This window comes from Carassius auratus, unplaced genomic scaffold (assembly GCF_003368295.1).
Source record: "Carassius auratus strain Wakin unplaced genomic scaffold, ASM336829v1 scaf_tig00019339, whole genome shotgun sequence".
NCBI lineage: Eukaryota > Metazoa > Chordata > Actinopteri > Cypriniformes > Cyprinidae > Carassius > Carassius auratus.
This window is the reverse complement of record NW_020524950.1, coordinates 55,156-73,931: the sequence shown is the minus strand read 5'-3', so window position 1 is coordinate 73,931 and position 18,776 is coordinate 55,156. Positions and strand designations below refer to the sequence as shown.

Below are 18,776 nucleotides of genomic sequence, written 5' to 3'. Positions count from 1 at the left end.
CATTTATCTTCTTCGTCTTCATTTGACTGTTTTGTTTGAAGTGTGCGTTTGAGAAACGACCACGGTAAGAGCGATCTTTACTTTTGTTATCATGGCTTCCACTAGCAAGGCGTTTAGACAGTGCGTGCATCCGTGTCAGCGTTATTTGACACCGGATGACACACACAGTCTTTGCGTTTTTTGTTTGGGCGAAGAGCACGCGCGCGATGTCCTTGAGGGGGCGATTTGCGTGCACTGTGAGCGTTTTTCCATGAAAAAGCTCCGCTCTCGTTTGTCTCTCTTTTCGAGGAAAGAGGGACAGCCATCTGTCTCCCGCGGCTCAGGACCCGCCGCTGTTGAGGCACGGAGGAGAATGAGCTCGTGGGGATCACAGGTGGACCTCGTTGAAGAGTTTAGAGAGGGACTTTCTCTTTCTCGCTCTTCGGCGGCGGACGAGAATGAACTTCAGGAGGAAGACGTGTTATCATTAACCCTTTCTGATACTGAAGTTAGTGCTCTGCTGGGTTCTACCCAGGAAGAGCAGGAGATGTCTGAGGATGGCGAAGAAGCTGAGGCTGAGCCTTCTCAATCCTCCTGCCCTGCGTATGAGGAGCTGTTAGAGGTTATGGATCGTGCCACAGCAAAGTTAAACTTGCCATGGAAACGTACCAGCAAAATAACGCCGCGAGGTCGCCTTGATGAGCGTTATTTATCTGACCATAGCCCTCCAGCCCAGGTGAGCCTTCCATTCTTGCCTGATTTACATGCGGAAATCGAGAAAGTATGGAAGAGGCCATTTTCTTCTCGCATCCATCGGTTTCAGCATACGAGTTATGCTAACATCGAGGGCATGCGCGAAAATGGCTATGAGAAGATGCCCCCTGTAGAAGAGACGCTGGCTAGCTATCTCTCTGTGGGGGAAACATCCTCTCTTAAATCTCCCTCTTTGCCATCTAAGCCCCTCCAGGATACATCCCGTTTAAATGGCAAAGCATACGCAGCAGCAGGTCAGGCTGTGGCTTCATTGCACACTATGGCGGTGCTTCAGGCCTATCAGGCTGACCTGCTGAGGGACCTGGATAAAGGCGAGGGCCTTTCAGCTGATCAGGTGGCCGAGCTGCGCCGCACCACAGACCTCTCTCTCCGTGCTACCAAGCAGGCCGCCTCCGCCATGGGTAGGTCTATGGCTGCCATGGTAGTAACGGAGAGACATCTGTGGGTGAACCTGGCAGACATCGGGAAGAAAGAAAGGGGCTTTCTTCTCGATGCTCCGGTCTCGCCTTCTGAGCTTTTCGGTACCTCCGTCGAGATGGTGGTTGAAAAGTTCAGGGAGGCAAGGGCGCGCTCAGCTGCTTTTAAAACCTTCATTCCACGAAGGTCCAGGTCCGAGCCCGAACAACATAGGGGTCCTGGCCCGTCTCGTTCTGAGGATCAAAGACGGGCGCAGAAGGCTAGTGTCGCGGCTCGCGCTCCTCCCCCGCCTATGGGCAGGGGCAAGAGGAATCGTGGGTCGCGAGGAGGTAAGCAGGACCTGAGGGATGTGATTCAGACGAGGCAGCGTTCTCGTCCGAATCAGAGCGATACCTAGAGAGAACAGTAACTGTTTTTTATGTTTAACTTCTGCTCTTTTCCTCCCTTGCCTGAATTCCCCTGCGACCACCAGCTCTCCACCTGATCGAGGTTAGGTGGGGGAGAATTTCTCTCATAACAGTCTCATATGCTGGACCTATGATGTTTTTGGTTGGTTCTATATTCATAGTAACCACCTTACTGATGGTCCGGACTATAAGGAGGCGCCCTGTGAGCAGGGTTCCACTACAGGAGGATGGGTGAGTATGTAACCCTTTTTCTGTATATATTTATGAGTTGAATTGCTGGTGGTCATATGTCTACTAACTTTCTAAGTGAGTCTCTTTTACAGTGCTCAGTCATGGCATCTACTAACACCCGTCAGCACCGTCCTTCCGGCCTCGTGCTCTGGTATTAGGCGGCCGAGATCACGGGCTTCTGTGGGAGCCTCGCTGATCATCAGAACTGGCACGGCACTGCAGGAGATTTCATGAATGTTGGCCAGGTCACCCTGAGGGGCCTCCTGACCGCTTATATAAACACCTCTGCGATGCTTAGGAACCTGTAGGTACGCACGCTACATTCTGTGTACTTCTTAAAGTGGTAAGTGTGCACGCAAGTCTCTGCACACTTTTCTAAAATCCTGTATGGTAAGGGTTACGCGCTCAGCTTCGTTCCCTTTTCGAGATGTTTAGACTTTGGTTCCTTTGGCTCTTTTCAGCCGGAGTGCATTTGTTTACACTCAAGCATTGCTTCCCTCATCAAGGGATATTGGAGCGGTTCTCGCAGTAATTTTAACCACGGGCCCCTTTTTCCAAAAAAGAAGGGTCACGTGTTATTACGCTACTCTGAATTCAGAGTTCCTCTCGTTTGACGGTGTTCTCTGCTTTCCCCCTTCAGAGTGCCACGAGAACCCCTCCCTAGAACAGTATTTTAAAATCCATACTATGGTAAGTGTGCACGTGTATTCTTTGCACACTTTCTGAAATCCACTCTGTGGTAAGTTCGCACGCTAAGGCTCTGCGTTCTTTCTAAAAATCCTTTATGGTAAGGGCTTCGCGCGGTGGCTTCGTGCCCTTTCTTGAGTTGGTGTAAAGCCCCGTTCATCTTGGGCGCCACTCCATTCAGGTATCCTTGAATACCTATCTAGCAGGGGTTTGCTACCAGGGTTCTGTTGAGACAGCTCCTTCAAAAATTTTTTGCAAGAGCAAGCGGTAGCCCCTGTGTGACAGGCAAGACCTTGTATAATACTGGTTTCTTAGCCGTATCCCTTTAAAGGAATCCTTCCTATTCCAAGCCTTTAAGCTCTACCCCGGGTCGAGGCCCTGATCAATTAAATTGGGTATGTAGCTTAGGCCTTTGGCCGTAAGGGATAGTGTCACAGACAGCTGTCTAAACGTCCTAGGGCAACTCCCATAAGAATGGTAGAGTTGGTACTTAGTGTTCGCCATGGTCTGGCCTGCGCTCCCCTCAGCATGGCGGCGTGGGTATACTGTTCCCCATAGTGTCCCTTCAGAGGACGCAGTTCGAAGTTCCCTTGAGGGGGAACGTCTCAGGTTACGAATGTAACCATGGTTCCCTGAGAGGGAACGAGACACTGCGTCCTCTAGATCCCTTGCCATGCTTCGGACGCAAGCTTCACGAAGAAGATAAATGACGTGCTCTCCGGTCGCTTATTTATAGTCGCGCCGGTAGTGACGTCAGACGCTGTCACCGGCCAACGAGTTGGCGTTTTTTCAAAGTATGCTTCAGACACGGGTCACGACGAGGTGTTCCCCATAGTGTCCCTTCAGAGGACGCAGTGTCTCGTTCCCTCTCAGGGAACCATGGTTACATTCGTAACCTGAGACGTTCTTACACGCATCGATTTTGAAAAATTAAAAAATGATTGATTATTCTTCGCACAAATGGTCACTATATACAGTATTGTTCAAAATAATAGCAGTACAATGTGACTAACCAGAATAGTCAAGGTTTTTAGTATATTTTTATTGCTACGTGGCAAACAAGTTACCAGTAGGTTCAGTAGATTGTCAGAAAACAAACAAGACCCAGCATTCATGATATGCACGCTCTTAAGGCTGTGCAATTGGGCAATTAGTTGAAAGGGGTGTGTTCAAAAAAATAGCAGTGTCTACCTTTGACTGTACAAACTCAAAACTATTTTGTAAAAACATTTTTTTTTTCTGGGATTTAGCAATCCTGTGAATCACTAAACTAATATTTAGTTGTATGACCACAGTTTTTTAAAACTGCTTGACATCTGTGTGGCATGGAGTCAACCAACTTGTGGCACCTCTCAGCTGTTATTCCACTCCATGATTCTTTAACAACATTCCACAATTCATTCACATTTCTTGGTTTTGCTTCAGAAACAGCATTTTTGATATCACCCCACAAGTTCTCAATTGGATTAAGGTCTGGAGATTGGGCTGGCCACTCCATAACATTAATTTTGTTGGTTTGGAACCAAGACTTTGCCCGTTTACTAGTGTGTTTTGGGTCATTGTCTTGTTGAAACAACCATTTCAAGGGCATGTCCTCTTCAGCATAGGGCAACATGACCTCTTCAAGTATTTTAACATATGCAAACTGATCCATGATCCCTGGTATGCGATAAATAGGCCCAACACCATAGTAGGAGAAACATGCCCATATCATGATGCTTGCACCTCCATGCTTCACTGTCTTCACTGTGTACTGTGGCTTGAATTCAGAGTTTGGGGGTCGTCTCACAAACTGCCTGTGGCCCTTGGACCCAAAAAGAACAATTTTACTCTCATCAGTCCACAAAATGTTCCTCCATTTCTCTTTAGGCCAGTTGATGTGTTCTTTGGCAAATTGTAACCTCTTCTGCACATGCCTTTTTTTTAACAGAGGGACATCCTTAAATAGGGGCCACCTGATTCACACCTGTTTCTTCACAAAATTGATGACCTCAGTGATTGAATGCCACACTGCTATTTTTTTGAACACACCCCTTTCAACTAATTCAACTAATTGCCCAATTGCACAGCCTTAAGAGCGTGCATATCATGAATGCTGGGTCTCATTTGTTTTCTGAGAATCTACTGAACCTACTGGTAACTTGTTTGCCACGTAACAATAAAAAAATATACGAAAAATTGATTATTCTGGTTAGTCACATTGTACTGCTATTATTTTGAACAATACTGTACATTAATCTGTCCTAAATATCAAAGAAAGTCGAGAACATTTGGAAAATATGATTGATATTTAAAGTACAGACTGATTCCCAGACAGAAACTGATTGTTTTCTGAATGTGGCAGGTGAAAACGCTGAGGACAGAATGAATGAACATCTGAGGATCTGTGAAACAGGATAACACTCACACAATAATCCTTCACGCTACGAGAGAGAGTGAGGAAAGGGCTTGAGAGGATCTTGCTAGTATAAAGATCAAACCATTTGTGGGACGTCCTGGGGTTTCTCCGCTCTTCGTCAGCTTTGTGTAATTAATGAGTTTCTGATTTATGCACATAACTAACAACAAACAACATCATAAATAAAGAGCAGCTCTAATGAAGCTCCTCATAATTACCCAAATGAGAGGAAAAACAGATGAAACGTGTCAACATATTTTATGAATCATTATGAAATATGAATGATGTCTTCAGCTTTTAACATTATGTTGTTGTTTATGATGAGATATGATTAAAGGCGACTGCTCCATAAACCCAGAGACAGATGATTTGACCAAAAACATTTCTTAACAGTCTTACTTAAGTGCAATTACAAACTATTTTTTTTTTTTACTTTTTATATTTTATACATTTTTTAATTATATTTTAAAATATTGAAATTAATATTCTAGAGTTAGCTTTTATATTTCTAAAATGCATAAATGTATCTTTTTATATTTTCTATTTATTATTCTATTTCTATTTACATTTCAGTTTTAGTTAATATTATTATTATTATTTTGTTGAATGAAAATGAGAAGCATTGCCTTGGCAAGCTGCAGAAAATATTAAGTTATAATTTTATTTTGGTCAAAGTTTATTTGATTTTGCGCAAAAATTTTTTTTTTCTTTTTTCTTTAATGGTTTTAGTTTTAGTTTACTATAACCCTGGGTTATAACATCCATACGAGATGTTTAACAGAATGTAAGTGAAAATGAAAAGAAAAAAGGATTTAAATTATATTTTGTTTATTAAAACTGATATTTTTTAAACAGAGTAAAGCCTGCTGAGACTCTACAAAATATTCATTTACTGCATCGTAAAAAGAATTTCTGAAATTTCTAGTGAATTTCACAAACAATTACAAAAGTTACACACTGAATTAACTGTGGCATTTTTATAATTTTCTTGTAAAACATATTCCAGTCATCTTTGTTTTATTTAAAACTTCATCATATTTTACAGTGTATTATTAAAAAAAAATCATTTAAATTAAGCTAGATTCTCATTACCACAATACAAAACAAAAAATAGTCTTGTGTGAAAACTTGCTCAGTCATTGATCGTTCCTTATACGCTGGAGTAAAAAATCTTAATGCAACATAACATCAAAACTGTTGTGTCGCATCTCCACAAGCCGTATTTAATCATTTCATGAACAGACGGCAAGATTTTCAGTGAATAACAACATAAAAGTGCAAGATGGGATTTAGATCGGAGCAGAGTCATAAAAACTACTGTTGAGTCTTTAACAATACATCTACGATTGACGAGAGCACCTCAGAGATTCAGCTAAACAGGGACGAAACTCATACGACACGAGGGTGAGAAAACAATGACTGGGTTTCCATTTGTGCTGAAGTAACCCTCCAAACAGAGTTATCTGAGCGAGCAAATTCAACATCCAGGAGTCATATGGAAGACATTAGCGTCTGCAAGCAGCTTTCTCCAGCTCCAGCTCTCATTTTTCGAGGCTGTTTGAAGGATTTGGAGACACACAATCTTGGCGACTGTGTAAAGGCTGAAATAACATTCGTGGCTAATACAGTCACACACACACGTAATGCAGGGGTCAGACGACAGCCGACACACACCTCAAACACCTGAAGCAGGTCTGAGATCAGGCCCTAGTGGAAACGTCTCAGATTACGACTCAAATCAGATTGATTTAAGAGCTTGAACCTGATAATGCATTCAAAATCTGTGAATGTTTAACCAAATCATTAATTTATACAGTCATAACGTCATATTTTCAACTAAAACCATATTGTATCTAATCAGCAAATTGAGTGAGTGAATATAAAAAAAATCTAAGTTTGATTACTGTTATTAATACAAAAGTGTACATATTAATGTAAAAGTACACATGAAACTCAAAAAAAAAATGTGTGATGCAAAAAAAAAAATATATATATATATTTTTTTTTTTTTTTTTTTTTCAAGAAGAAGTTTTGATAGATTATAAGAACATATCTGAAGGTTACCAGTATGAACCCCATTGGAATGAATGGAATTTAATTAAATCTTAAACTCATGACTGCTCAAAAACAGTCCAAATTTATGAAACCTACATATTTCTAACAAAACAACATATATATTTATTAAAGTGATCATTTTTCATCCTGCAATGGTTCATCGGTTGATGTACATATTTATATTCATCAACAAAATTCAGTCCCAAACGTGAAATGAGAAAAAAAGCCAAATATATTTTACAAAAGTTTCTGACACTAATAGAACTCTGTAGATAATTTTATAAAAAGTATTCTCAACACCTAATATGACTCCATACATTCCTGGTTCAAAAATAATAATAAAAAATAATAATTAATGATGTGTATTTTGAGGGTCTTAAAGCATTTGCAAAGCGTCACTCTCTTCTTACTAAAAAGCTCCATATTTATTAGACATATCTGTGCGCCCAAATGTGTAAAGATTAATCCTGACGGACACACATCATGTGTCAGTGAATAGAAACACGAGAATGACGTCAAAAATCATCGTCTGACCACAGGAGGAGACTTTAGCATCTGGTGGCTGTGGCTCTGCACGCAGAGAGGCATGATGGGAAATAATAAACACGTCATGGTTTGAGCAGCATGGCTGTCAGTTGTCACACACACACAAAGGCGACACGCAGAGACGACACACACACACACACGGTTCACAAATACTCCCGGCCGTCTCACTGTGAAGCACACAAACACCTGTCAGTTCATAATTCATAATCTGGAGGGACTGACCGAACACAAGTTCATATTAGGATGAGAGATTGTTCAAAATAAAACTGACTTTATAATACGGCTCAGTATGATTGAGCAAAATAAACATATACACACTGTTTCAGATCACAGCGCTGTGTTCATTTACACGAGAGCAGCTCAGGATCTGCTGCTTTCAGGAGACCCTTCATCATCATCATCATCATCATTTTCATAATAATAATATTTATTATTAGTATTAAATCCATTTTTAATGGAATAGTACAAAATTATTGTAAAAAACAATATTTATTATTTTATTTAATATTTGTAATTAATTATACAAGTATGTATGATGATACATTAATTGAAAAAAAGCTTAAAATTTGATAAAAACTGTATAATTTATTAACTAATTTATTATTAAATACTCCTTATTTAATTGCACAGTGCAAAAGCATTTTCTTATTTTATTTAACATAATATTTAATATTTAATTATACAAATATGCATTATATTTGAAAACAGTTATGCTTTAAATATGCAATATGATATATTTTTTATGGAAAGTTAAAGTTTGCACTTCCTTTTTCAATTTTGTTTTAAATGACAATTATATTTTTATAATAAAAACTGTCTTTTTTTATCTTTCAACCTAGTTCAGATTAAAAAAATATGTAATAATAATTATGATAGTGTTGTTGTTATTAAATAAAATAAATTCAAAACTTGAACTTAAAAGCTTAAATGAAAATCAGAAATGTTGCATTTGCTCTTCCTCAAGTGCATCAATGTGTCAATGAAGCTTTTGTGTCTCTAAACTCAGATCAACTCAATCGACTGAATTTACTCACAAAGCCACTTCCTGAAGCCTGACCCACAATCAGTGCCACAAACACACACATAAATCACTGTCAGCCGTCACACACACACACACACACACACACACACACACACACTCTCACGCTCAGACAGACGAACAGAGAAAGACACAATCATGCTGAGTTTGTAAAAGTGTAGCACAAAACTCAAAAACACATGCAGCTGCTATCAATTACGCAGCCGAACACACAAACACATGCGGCTGCTCCTGCACCATTCTCCGTCTCTTTACAATCAGACGATTACAGCAAACATCCGTATCTATGAGCGCAAACACATGCATTCATCTCTCAGCTCACAGAGAAAGATCCAGACAATATTAGATTCACTGTCAGTGAAGTCAACCATCACTGCACTGAGAAAAATCATGTTCTTCTGCAGGATCTCGTCTTGTTTTCCAGTCTTAAATCAGGATACATTTACTAAAGATGCTAAATTACTTGAGATATTCAGTCTTGTTTTCGGAGAAACTGATCAAAATTGAGTCCGCTTTGGCTTAAAACAAAATCAAATATCTTCTGAGGTCAGAAAAATAATCTTGTTTTGTCCTCGAGTTAAGTTTATGTTTCTGGCTCCACTGACAGATATTTGTTCTTGAGTTAAGCGTAAACTCACGTCATTTCGATGCATTTTTGTTCAGTTGATTCAGTTTTCAGAAAGCCAGGATTAATATCTCATGTCAATCTGTATCTCCAGTAAAATGCATCTTGATTCGAATGAAGTTCCTATTTCTGACTCCATTGACAGACATCTGTTCTTGATTTATTCATAAACTCACTTCATTTTCTTTTCATTTACTCATTGCTTCTCCAGTAAATTCATGTTGATTCAAGCATCTTTTGATATTTAAACTCGAAAACAATACAAAAACACAATATTTTTTTTTTTGCACTGGAAATACACTTCATTTCCCAGAATGCATCAGCGATGTGATTCTTCCTGCATCAACTTCCTGTGCATTGTATTCTATTTAAATCACTCGAGCTGCTCTAAACTCTGTCTGTTGTTTAATGGGGGACATTTATGCTCCTCATATTTTGTGCATTGATTGTTATCTATTGTGTTTTAGTAGTTTATATACAAACCGACACACAAATTAATCAAATACTCTTTCAGAATAACAGGAAAATTAAATTACAGATAAAAGCATAAAGATGTGACAAACTCACTGACATATTCTCAAAACTACATTTATGCTTTTAGCAGATGCTTTTCTCCAAACACTAAAGCAGTGTTCTCGTCTTGTTTTGCTGTAATATATTAGTTTGTTTTTAAAGGAAATATTAATTGCATAAGACATGTTTACAGAAAATAAATATTTTTCTTACATCAATGGCAAATTTTAAGTACAATTCTAATAAGTGTTGTTAGATAAAACAATTTAATTTTGAGGTAAGAAAAATACACAATTTAAATAATTTAAGATTTATTTTCTGAAATAGGTTTATAAACTATTAATGTTTTTTTAATTATAAAAATAAAAACTATAAAAGTATCTCATTGATACTAAAATAACACTGATCATACCAATTTAAATTCTCTTGAAATGCTAAATCTCATGCATGTGTGTGTTATAGAAAATGCACTTGTTGTCCATTCACTTCCAGTCTTGTTCAGCCAAACTGTCAACTATCTGACTAACATGAAAACACCACGAGAAACAATAGCACACCATTACACTTTACCCTTTACTTTTCTAACCCTTTATAGTCATTCACAGGAGCACACACAGTGCTGTTTTCATGTAACACTTACTCCAAAAAACAACTTTTTACAGTGCATATGCTCACTTTATAAACCTACTGTGAGTGATGTCTGTTTAACTTGAACCAAACCTACAGTTATGCCCTCAAACCCAAAGACTCAAGTGATTCTGATTGGCTACAGAAGTTCACACAGACACAGGTGTGATGCTCAGGGAGTGATGTACACACAGATACTGAGCCTAGAGAGAGAGACGGTTCAGAGAAAATCAGTCACATGAGAGAAACCGCTCACACATCAGAGCAGCAGAACCATGGGGGGGGGGATTATTATCATATTCATTTACATCTTACTACAAAGTGCTTCATATAATGTCCAATGTTTGAGATGGAAAGAGAGGTGATTTTACACAGTTTGTCAGACGCAAACAAAACTACTCTTGATACAAGGCGATATATTTCATATTACATTTCCAAATGGGATAATCAGTATGTCTTCCTTGTTTCAGTAAAACATCTTAAAATCCCCAAATCAAATACAAATCCTTAAGAAGCAACATTTTTATAAGAGACCAAAACTTGTTTTCTTGTTTCCCCCCTTTTTTCAAGCATCACCTTAAGTAAGGTTTCATGATTTCTAAATTTAAGGATGTTTTAGTGGCAAACAAGAGGAGTACTATTTAAGAAAACAAGTTATTCTGCATTGAAACTGTGAGGCCAAACAATCACAAACACAACATTTACTTCCAAATGGGACAATGCATAGACTTCTAATGTTACATTGAGCTACTTATATATACTGCAGAGCAACCCCAACAGAAAACATCCTGTGTTTTTACATTTCTAAAAAACTAACAATTGAGGACCTCATTTCCCCCCTCAAATATGGTTAAGTAGTTAATCACACACGCACACACACACACACACACACACACACACACACACACAGTTTAAGCAGCTCTAATGTCACCCACATCTGCTTTCATTGTCATTGCTGTAAGCACATGATCTTCACTTCACATGGACAACCTCAGATGAGTTAGCTGACACAAGCGATGACACCCCCTCACAAAACAAACCAAAGCAAACCCAAACCATTTTGACTTCAATTACGCTCACTCTCTGTCTCTCGGCATGGAGAGCAACGCCTCTCGGGAAGCTATTTTCAAGACTCTAACACAAAGCACATTTCATCACAAGCAGCAGAGAATGAGAAGGAAAAAAATCCACTTTATAAACGCGAATCATCAAGCCTGTAATAATATAACATTTTCGGTTCCAGTTGAAATTTCCAAAACACACACATATATAGAATCACATTTGTTTTTCATTTGAGCAGAGGCCTGCGCACACAAACCCACAAGCCCAGTGTAGAATTTCATCTGGTTCCTGCAGCCGAGAGTTTAACTCTATCCCTCGAGGGAGAGTTTAGCGGGAGCAATGCAGATGCGTCGCAGTGTACCAACTGAACGTGAGGATTAAGTTTCACTTTTAGAGATTCCTCCTCTTACTCCTCTCAGCCTCCTCTGAAAGAACATTTCTATTCACTGAGACTTAGAGGGTCAGCTGAATTTAATGGTCACTTATTGCCTGTTCAGGCAAAGTTGGTGGCACAAAGCAGGGTCTCAAGGACCACCCTGCTCTGACATCGCCCGAGGCGTTCAAACCCCGGCTAATTCCTCTGCTTACTCGGCGGGGGACAGGTATCTGAGACCCACACACGGATCTCCCTCGCTCATTTCCTTTTTACTCCGCCTTTCCCTGGCCAGAAAACGATTACAATAAGAAAGAAACAAACAATTCCATCCCATGGTTTCATGTTATTAATATCTGCATTCACGCTGTCTGGGTGTCTGATTTGTTGAATTTGTCACTGCTGATAACAGAGATTAGTTCAGTCACAGCAGGAATGCAAAGCAGCACATTTTACCCAGGATTCCCCTCTCTCTGCGCAGCGAGCGCTACACTCTGAGATTAAGGCCTGCACTCTCTCTGAGCTGAAACAATACAGCTAGCCTGCCAAAAAACAAAGCCCACAATCTCAAGTGCAAAGCAATTTATACTTAATACAACCCAGATCGTCTAGAAAAGAACAGGGGGGAAAACAAGCAGGAACTTTAGTAATGCACACACGGTTATCCAACACTCACTCATATTCTCGCTTATGTTTTTCCACCACATTCACACAAATGACTTCAGCACATGTTTCAGAATGTGTTCCCATAGATTTCCTTTCACACAATATGCAAGAACCATCAAAATCACTGACACCCCCCCAAAAAAGTGATTACTCACCTCAGCATGCTGTGTTCTGGGCTGGCTGGCGTCGGCTTCGATGGCGTACACGTCTATCAAGTAGAGGTCCGAGCCTTGCTCCCTGTCCAGTTCTGCAGCTGTTTGGATCATCCCAGAGTGGCGTCCGATGGTGAAAAGCCGGCCTGCGGCCTTCCCTCCGCTCCGGACTGAAACAATAAAAAACTCCACCTTTGTGCCGGTGCCACGTGGACTGGAGGCATCCAAAGAGATGACATTGGTTCCAGGTGGTTGGCCCTCCTTTAGAATAGTGATGTATTTGGGTTGGGAGAAGACCGGGCCTTCCGAACCCTGGAGGATAATGGTCAGCTCCGTCCGTGAGGTCTTGCGGTCCGTGCCGTGATCTGTAGCAGACACGGTCAGACTGTAGATGAGCTTTGAGGGAATGAGTTGAGAGGCAAGTCTGATATCTCCACTGTAGCGGTCCATGATAAAGGTGTCCGAATCTCCTCTTACGAGTTCATACTCCACCTCTCCGTTGGCACCCTCATCGGGGTCAAAAGCCACTACTGTTGTCAGAATGGAACCGATCACTATGTTCGATTCAGCCACTAGGGCATTCTGGGAGATAAATATGGGTATGTTGTCATTTTGGTCCGTCACCCATATGGTAACATTTTTCAGAGCAAAACGCCGGAACTCGACCGGCACGGCCTGGTCGGTCGCTTTGATGGTCAGCTCAAAAAGGTTGGAGAACTCTCTGTCAATCTCCTTGTTCGTGTAGATAACTCCAGACGAGGGGTCGATGCGGAAATGACCTCCTCTAGGAGTCTGCATGACGATGGAGTACTCCAGCTGGCCGTTGATGTCAGCATCCGTGTCGTGAGCTGTTATAGTCATGACGGAGGTGGAGAGCGGGAGGTTTTCGGGGATGGACTTAAAAATGTCACCTGGTGTAAAAACAGGAGGGTTGTCATTAAAATCTCTCACATGAATGGTGACCGGAATGGTGGAAGATCTGGGCGGCCTCCCGCTGTCTCTGGCTGTGATGTTGAGTTTGTATAGGGACTGCGTTTCGTAATCCAGTTTTTTGACCAGGAAAATGCTGCCAGTGTTGGGACTGATGCTGAACGTGCCGTGGTTGTTTGTGGCGGAGATGCTGTATGTGATGTCAGCGTTGGATCCAGAGTCAGCATCTGTGGCGGTTACAGAGGCGACCAGCTCTCCAATCCGCATGTTCTCCAGCACATCCACTGTAAGAGTTGATTTGGGAAATGATGGATAGTTATCATTATCATCCAGAACACTGATGCTCAATACACAAGTCGATGACAGAGGCACAATCCCAGAGTCCCCCGCCATAATTTTGAGGGAGTAAAAGGGTGTTGTCTCGTAGTCCAGTTTTCCCACTAGAGTAACTTGACCAGAAGTGCTGTCAATGCTAAACTGTTTCTCCTCATTTCCCTCCAAGATGTCGTAGTGAACAAGGCCGTTTTTATTTTCGTCTACGTCTGAGGCAGAGACTCGGAGCAGCTGCGTCATGTTCTGGGCAGATTCTGAGATAGAGGCCTGGTAAATGTCTTTGGTGAATTTTGGTGGGTTGTCGTTGATGTCCTGTATGTACACTTGAACTTTGGCCTGGTCTTTGAGAGGCTTGGGAAGGCCCTGATCAGAAGATATGACTGTGAAACTGAACACCGCGGCACCTCTCTGTCTCATGAGTGATTCGCGGTCGAGCTGTAGCGTGCTGGTCAATGCACCCGAGATGGTGTTCAGCTCGAAATTTGGTTGCGGCGTTTCAAAGGAGTAACGGACCTCGCTGTTCGGCCCAAAGTCTTTATCCTCAGCGAAAACCAGCCCGACGAAAGAGCCTCGCTCCTGCTCTTCCTCGAAGTGGAACACATAATTAGTGCTGTTGAAAAGCGGACGGTTGTCGTTGACATCGTCGAGAAGAATCGTCACATTAACACTGGCGCTCAGCGGCTCGACAGCTCTGTCTTTGGCCACCACTAATAAACTATACCGATCTTGTACTTCTCTGTCCAATTCTGCCTTAATATATAACTGCCCATCAGGGAAAATCCCAAAAACGTCATTTGTGTTACCGCTAACGATATCATACACAATTTCCCCATTGAGTCCTGAGTCTTTATCGCTGGCCTCCACCTTAAAAAAACGACTATTAACCGGCTCAGATTCTAGAATGGTGACTTCATAGGAGAGCTGGTCAAAAACTGGCGCGTTGTCGTTGACGTCATACACACTGATGGTGAGAATGAGGCTGGAGGTGCGCTGAGGAATGCCAAGGTCAGAGGCCATGACCTCCACCTGGTAGGAGCTGGTGGTGACCTCTAAGGGGCCAGTGAGGGTGATCAATCCATGTCTTTCATGGATATGAAACAAGCCTTTAGGGTTCTGTTTAAGGCTGTACATGACCATACCATTGGTCCCCTCATCAGGATCCGAAGCTTTAGCCTGGAATATTTGGTGACCGGTGGCCCAGTTCTCCACAGCGCTGACATGCTCAACATTGTGAATGAAATGAGGTGCATTATCGTTCAGATCCTTCACTGTGATATTAACTAATGCTTCCCCTGTAACCTCCCCACCCCTTGCAATCACCCTGAGCTGGTAAAATGCCTGCTCTTCTCTGTCTATCAGACCCGAAGCTGTGATCTGCCCTGTGCTGCCTTTGATAGCAAACAGACCGCGCTGGTCTCCTGATGCGATCAAATAAGTGATATTTGTGTTCAGATCTACTGTGGTGGCCGACACGGTGCCAATAATGGTGTCAACAGCCACGTTCTCAAACATAACAAAGCTGTACTCTTTCTGACTGAACACGGGCGGGTTATCTTGTGTGTCTACAACAGTGACTGTGACTATAGCTTGCGTGTTCGAGCGCAATCCGCCTCCGTCCGTCGCAGTGACCTGCAGCTGATAAGAGGTTTTCTCCTCTCTGTCGAGTGGCACTAGAGTCGTGATTTTACCAGAGTTGCTATTGATGTGAAACTTGTAAGAGTCACCAGCAGTGATGGCATATTTTACAGTGCCATTGCGGCTAAGGTCAGGGTCGGAAGCTGTTACAGTAGTCACAAATGAGCCCGAAGGCTCGTTTTCTTTGATATTGGCAAAATACTGCATGGGGTAAAACACTGGGCTGTTATCATTAACATCCATCAGTGTGATATTGACTTTGCAGATGGAGTAAAGGGGGGGCATGCCTGCATCTGTGGCTTTGATGTGCAGGAAATAAAAGCCCTCTTCTTCTCTGTCTAATTCTGTGGCTGTACTCAACCGGCCTGATATTGCATCTAACCTGAACTTATTCTGAACATTTAAGGGGGTTTCAGGATCAAATGAGAATCGGACCGTGCCATTGGCACCAAGATCCGAATCTGTGGCGGACAGCACCACAAGCTCGGATCCGGCCGGTGAATGCTCGATTGATGAAATGTGATATGTGCTTTGAGTGAAAGTGGGGACCTGGTCGTTAATGTCTGTGATATTCACTATTAATTTGGTGTAGGAGATTTTCGGCTGCAGGCCTTGGTCTTTAGCACTGATATTCAGCACTATTTGAGAAGCTAGTTCCCTATCGAGCTCCGCTGCGCTGGTAACCAAACCGCTGTTCTCACTGATGGCAAACCAGCCCAAACTGTTTCCAGACACCAGTGAGTAGCGGAGATTGGCGTTCTGCCCGGAGTCTCCATCTGTGGCTGAGACCCCTTTAATGTAGCTGCCTTTAGGAATGTCCTCGCTGATGTCTACTCTATACACAGCTTCCTGAAATATGGGCGGATGGTCATTAATATCATTCACAAATATAACCAGACTTGCAAAAGAGGAGCGAGCGACAGGCCTGCCGTTATCTGACACTGAAACGGTGAGGTTGTAGGAGGAGATTCGCTCTCGGTCGAGCACACTGGCTACTTTGATTAAGCTCAGATTGGGGACGGGCGAACTGTGGACTTCAAAATGTCTCTGTTCATTTCCACCAAGTATAGAAACGGAAATATTACCATTAGCTGTGGACGAATCTGAATCGGAAACTGTTAATAATGCCACTACGGTGCCCACCTGTGCATTCTCATCTACTGAAGCGAATTTGGACGTGGTAGGGAAGTATCGAAATTTAACTACAGGGTCATTGTCATTCACATCAAGCAGTTTTATAGTTGCTTCTGACCTGCCTGAGAGAGAGGGGACGCCGTTGTCTACTGCATGGATAGTGAGAGAATACTCTTTCCTGGTCTCATAATCCAACCCCTCCTTTATAATCACAGTCCCAGCCTTAGGGTCAATCTGAAAAGGAGTTCCTTCATCTAAAAAATATGTTATTTCAGCATTTGCACCCTCGTCCAGATCTGTGGCTGTTATTTGGAGAACACTGGAGCCAGTGGCAGCGTCCTCAAACACACTGGTCTGGTAATGATCCTGGTCAAAAGCAGGCGGGTTGTCATTTATATCCTGAATGGTGACGTTTACCTGCAGATACCCGAATTTTTTAGGCTCTCCTTTGTCTTCCACTTGGATGAGGAGTTGATAGAAGGGGGTTAATTCTCTGTCCAGCCCTCCTGTGGAGACCAAGTGCAGAAAAGCGCCCTCTCCGCTCGGATTGACGGTGATATCCAAGCGAAACTTGCGCTGCTCGTTCCCGCTGACGATTCGGTAGGTGGTGTGATCCACTCCGTTACTCCCGATGTCCGCGTCTGTCGCGGTGTCCAGAATCACCTGACGCCCGCTGCTCGCGTCTTCTTTGAACGACACGACGATCGACGCGTCAGGAAACACCGGCGCGTTGTCGTTAATATCCAAAACCACGATGCGCACCTCTGTGGGGTAAGTGGGCTGACTGGACAGAACCACCACATTGATGATGTTACTAGGCAGAACTTCTCTGTCGATCACGGAGGATGTGTAGATGACGCCCGTCGTGGCGTTGATGGAAAAAAGTTTGTGGTGTTCGCTGAATCTGTAAGTGAAAGAGGGTTTGGTGTCGATGGTGCCCACATATGTGCCCAGCGGCTGCTCCTCCAGAACCTCAAACTCCTGCCGAACTTGACTGGATAAAGAGTAGCGCGATAAAGTCCATAAAACGAATAAAATAAGATGCAAAGTGTCCAAAGGTCTACCTAAAAGCGCCATGATCACTGATCCAGTCAGGGTTTCTCCGAGCCTGATACATTCACCTCAGATTTGCAACATTGTATCCAAAAAAATAAAACAAAAACAAAAGCAAAGGCGGCGATCAAAGGAAATGTATCCAAAGCGCGCTTGCCGCTTCAAAGAAACTTGAGGTGAAGTTCCTCTAAAGAGTTCATAGAGAGCTGTAGATCCGAGGGGATATCCTTAAAAATCCGTTTTAGGGAGGAGAAAGGGTTCACTCGCTGTAAAATCCTGTCAGAAAGCATCCAGCAAAACTTCGCGTTCTTCTCATGATGATGATGATGATGATGATGGAGTTTCCATTGTAAAGAAAAGGAAAGTTTGCTACGATTAAATCCTGCAATGAGAGTTTTTCCTCCAGGAAATAAAGCAGCTCTAATGTTCTCCCTGTGTTTCTGATACGGGATGTCCCACGGAATAACGGTGACCAAACTTCACTTTACTGCCCTGACAGAGAACAAAAGCCCGAGTTGAGAAAACTCCCGCCCTCCTGGCCTGTCATTGGCTCTCAGTTCCTGAGCCCGCCCCTCTCTGGCACACAGTTCTATTGTAAAGTCATCGACTCGGCTGCTGATTGGATGAGGCGGATGTCAATCATCGCGTGGACTGAATATTATAACAGAGCTGCGCTCCAGGTATTGAATGTACCGTTATGTGCCCACAATAACACCAGCCGCTCATTTACATTCCTGCCTGCTTTTTCCACTCTTCATAAGTGTTTGAATACATTTATATACTCTTTGTAGCATATCTGTGAATGTTGTATGTAGTTCGTCACAATAATTAGGCTATTTGATAACATTATTGAGAACTTTTTTCTTGCTGTTTATTTTTTACTTGAAGTCCAAATATTTAAGCATTTTTAAATCGAGATACATTTGCTTCAGAACCAAATTATTTTATTAATTATTTTTTTATATATATACCTGATACTTCAAACAGAACAAAACACATGTCAATGTGGACAGAAAAAATGGACTTAATTCAAAGGGAGAACATGATTATTTTTCTAATTCTACTGGCAGATAATTATTAATTTGACAGCGGCGTGTCTGAAGTTTATCATGCTCTTGGGAAATATTAACAAATTTCAGA

The 18,776-nt window shown here is 42.0% G+C and overlaps 1 protein-coding gene across 1 annotated transcript in view; it reads right to left on the bottom strand.

Moving 5' to 3' along the window:
• LOC113076232 (protocadherin Fat 4-like) overlaps positions 1-18,183 on the bottom strand; it is an 88,907-nt gene extending 70,724 nt beyond the window's left edge. The window contains exon 1 of the mRNA XM_026248889.1: positions 12,555-18,183. Within this exon, the coding sequence (XP_026104674.1) occupies positions 12,555-17,660 (5,106 nt within the window). The 5' untranslated portion in view covers positions 17,661-18,183. The remainder of the gene's footprint in view (positions 1-12,554) is intronic.
• Between the last annotated feature and the right edge of the window lie 593 nt (positions 18,184-18,776).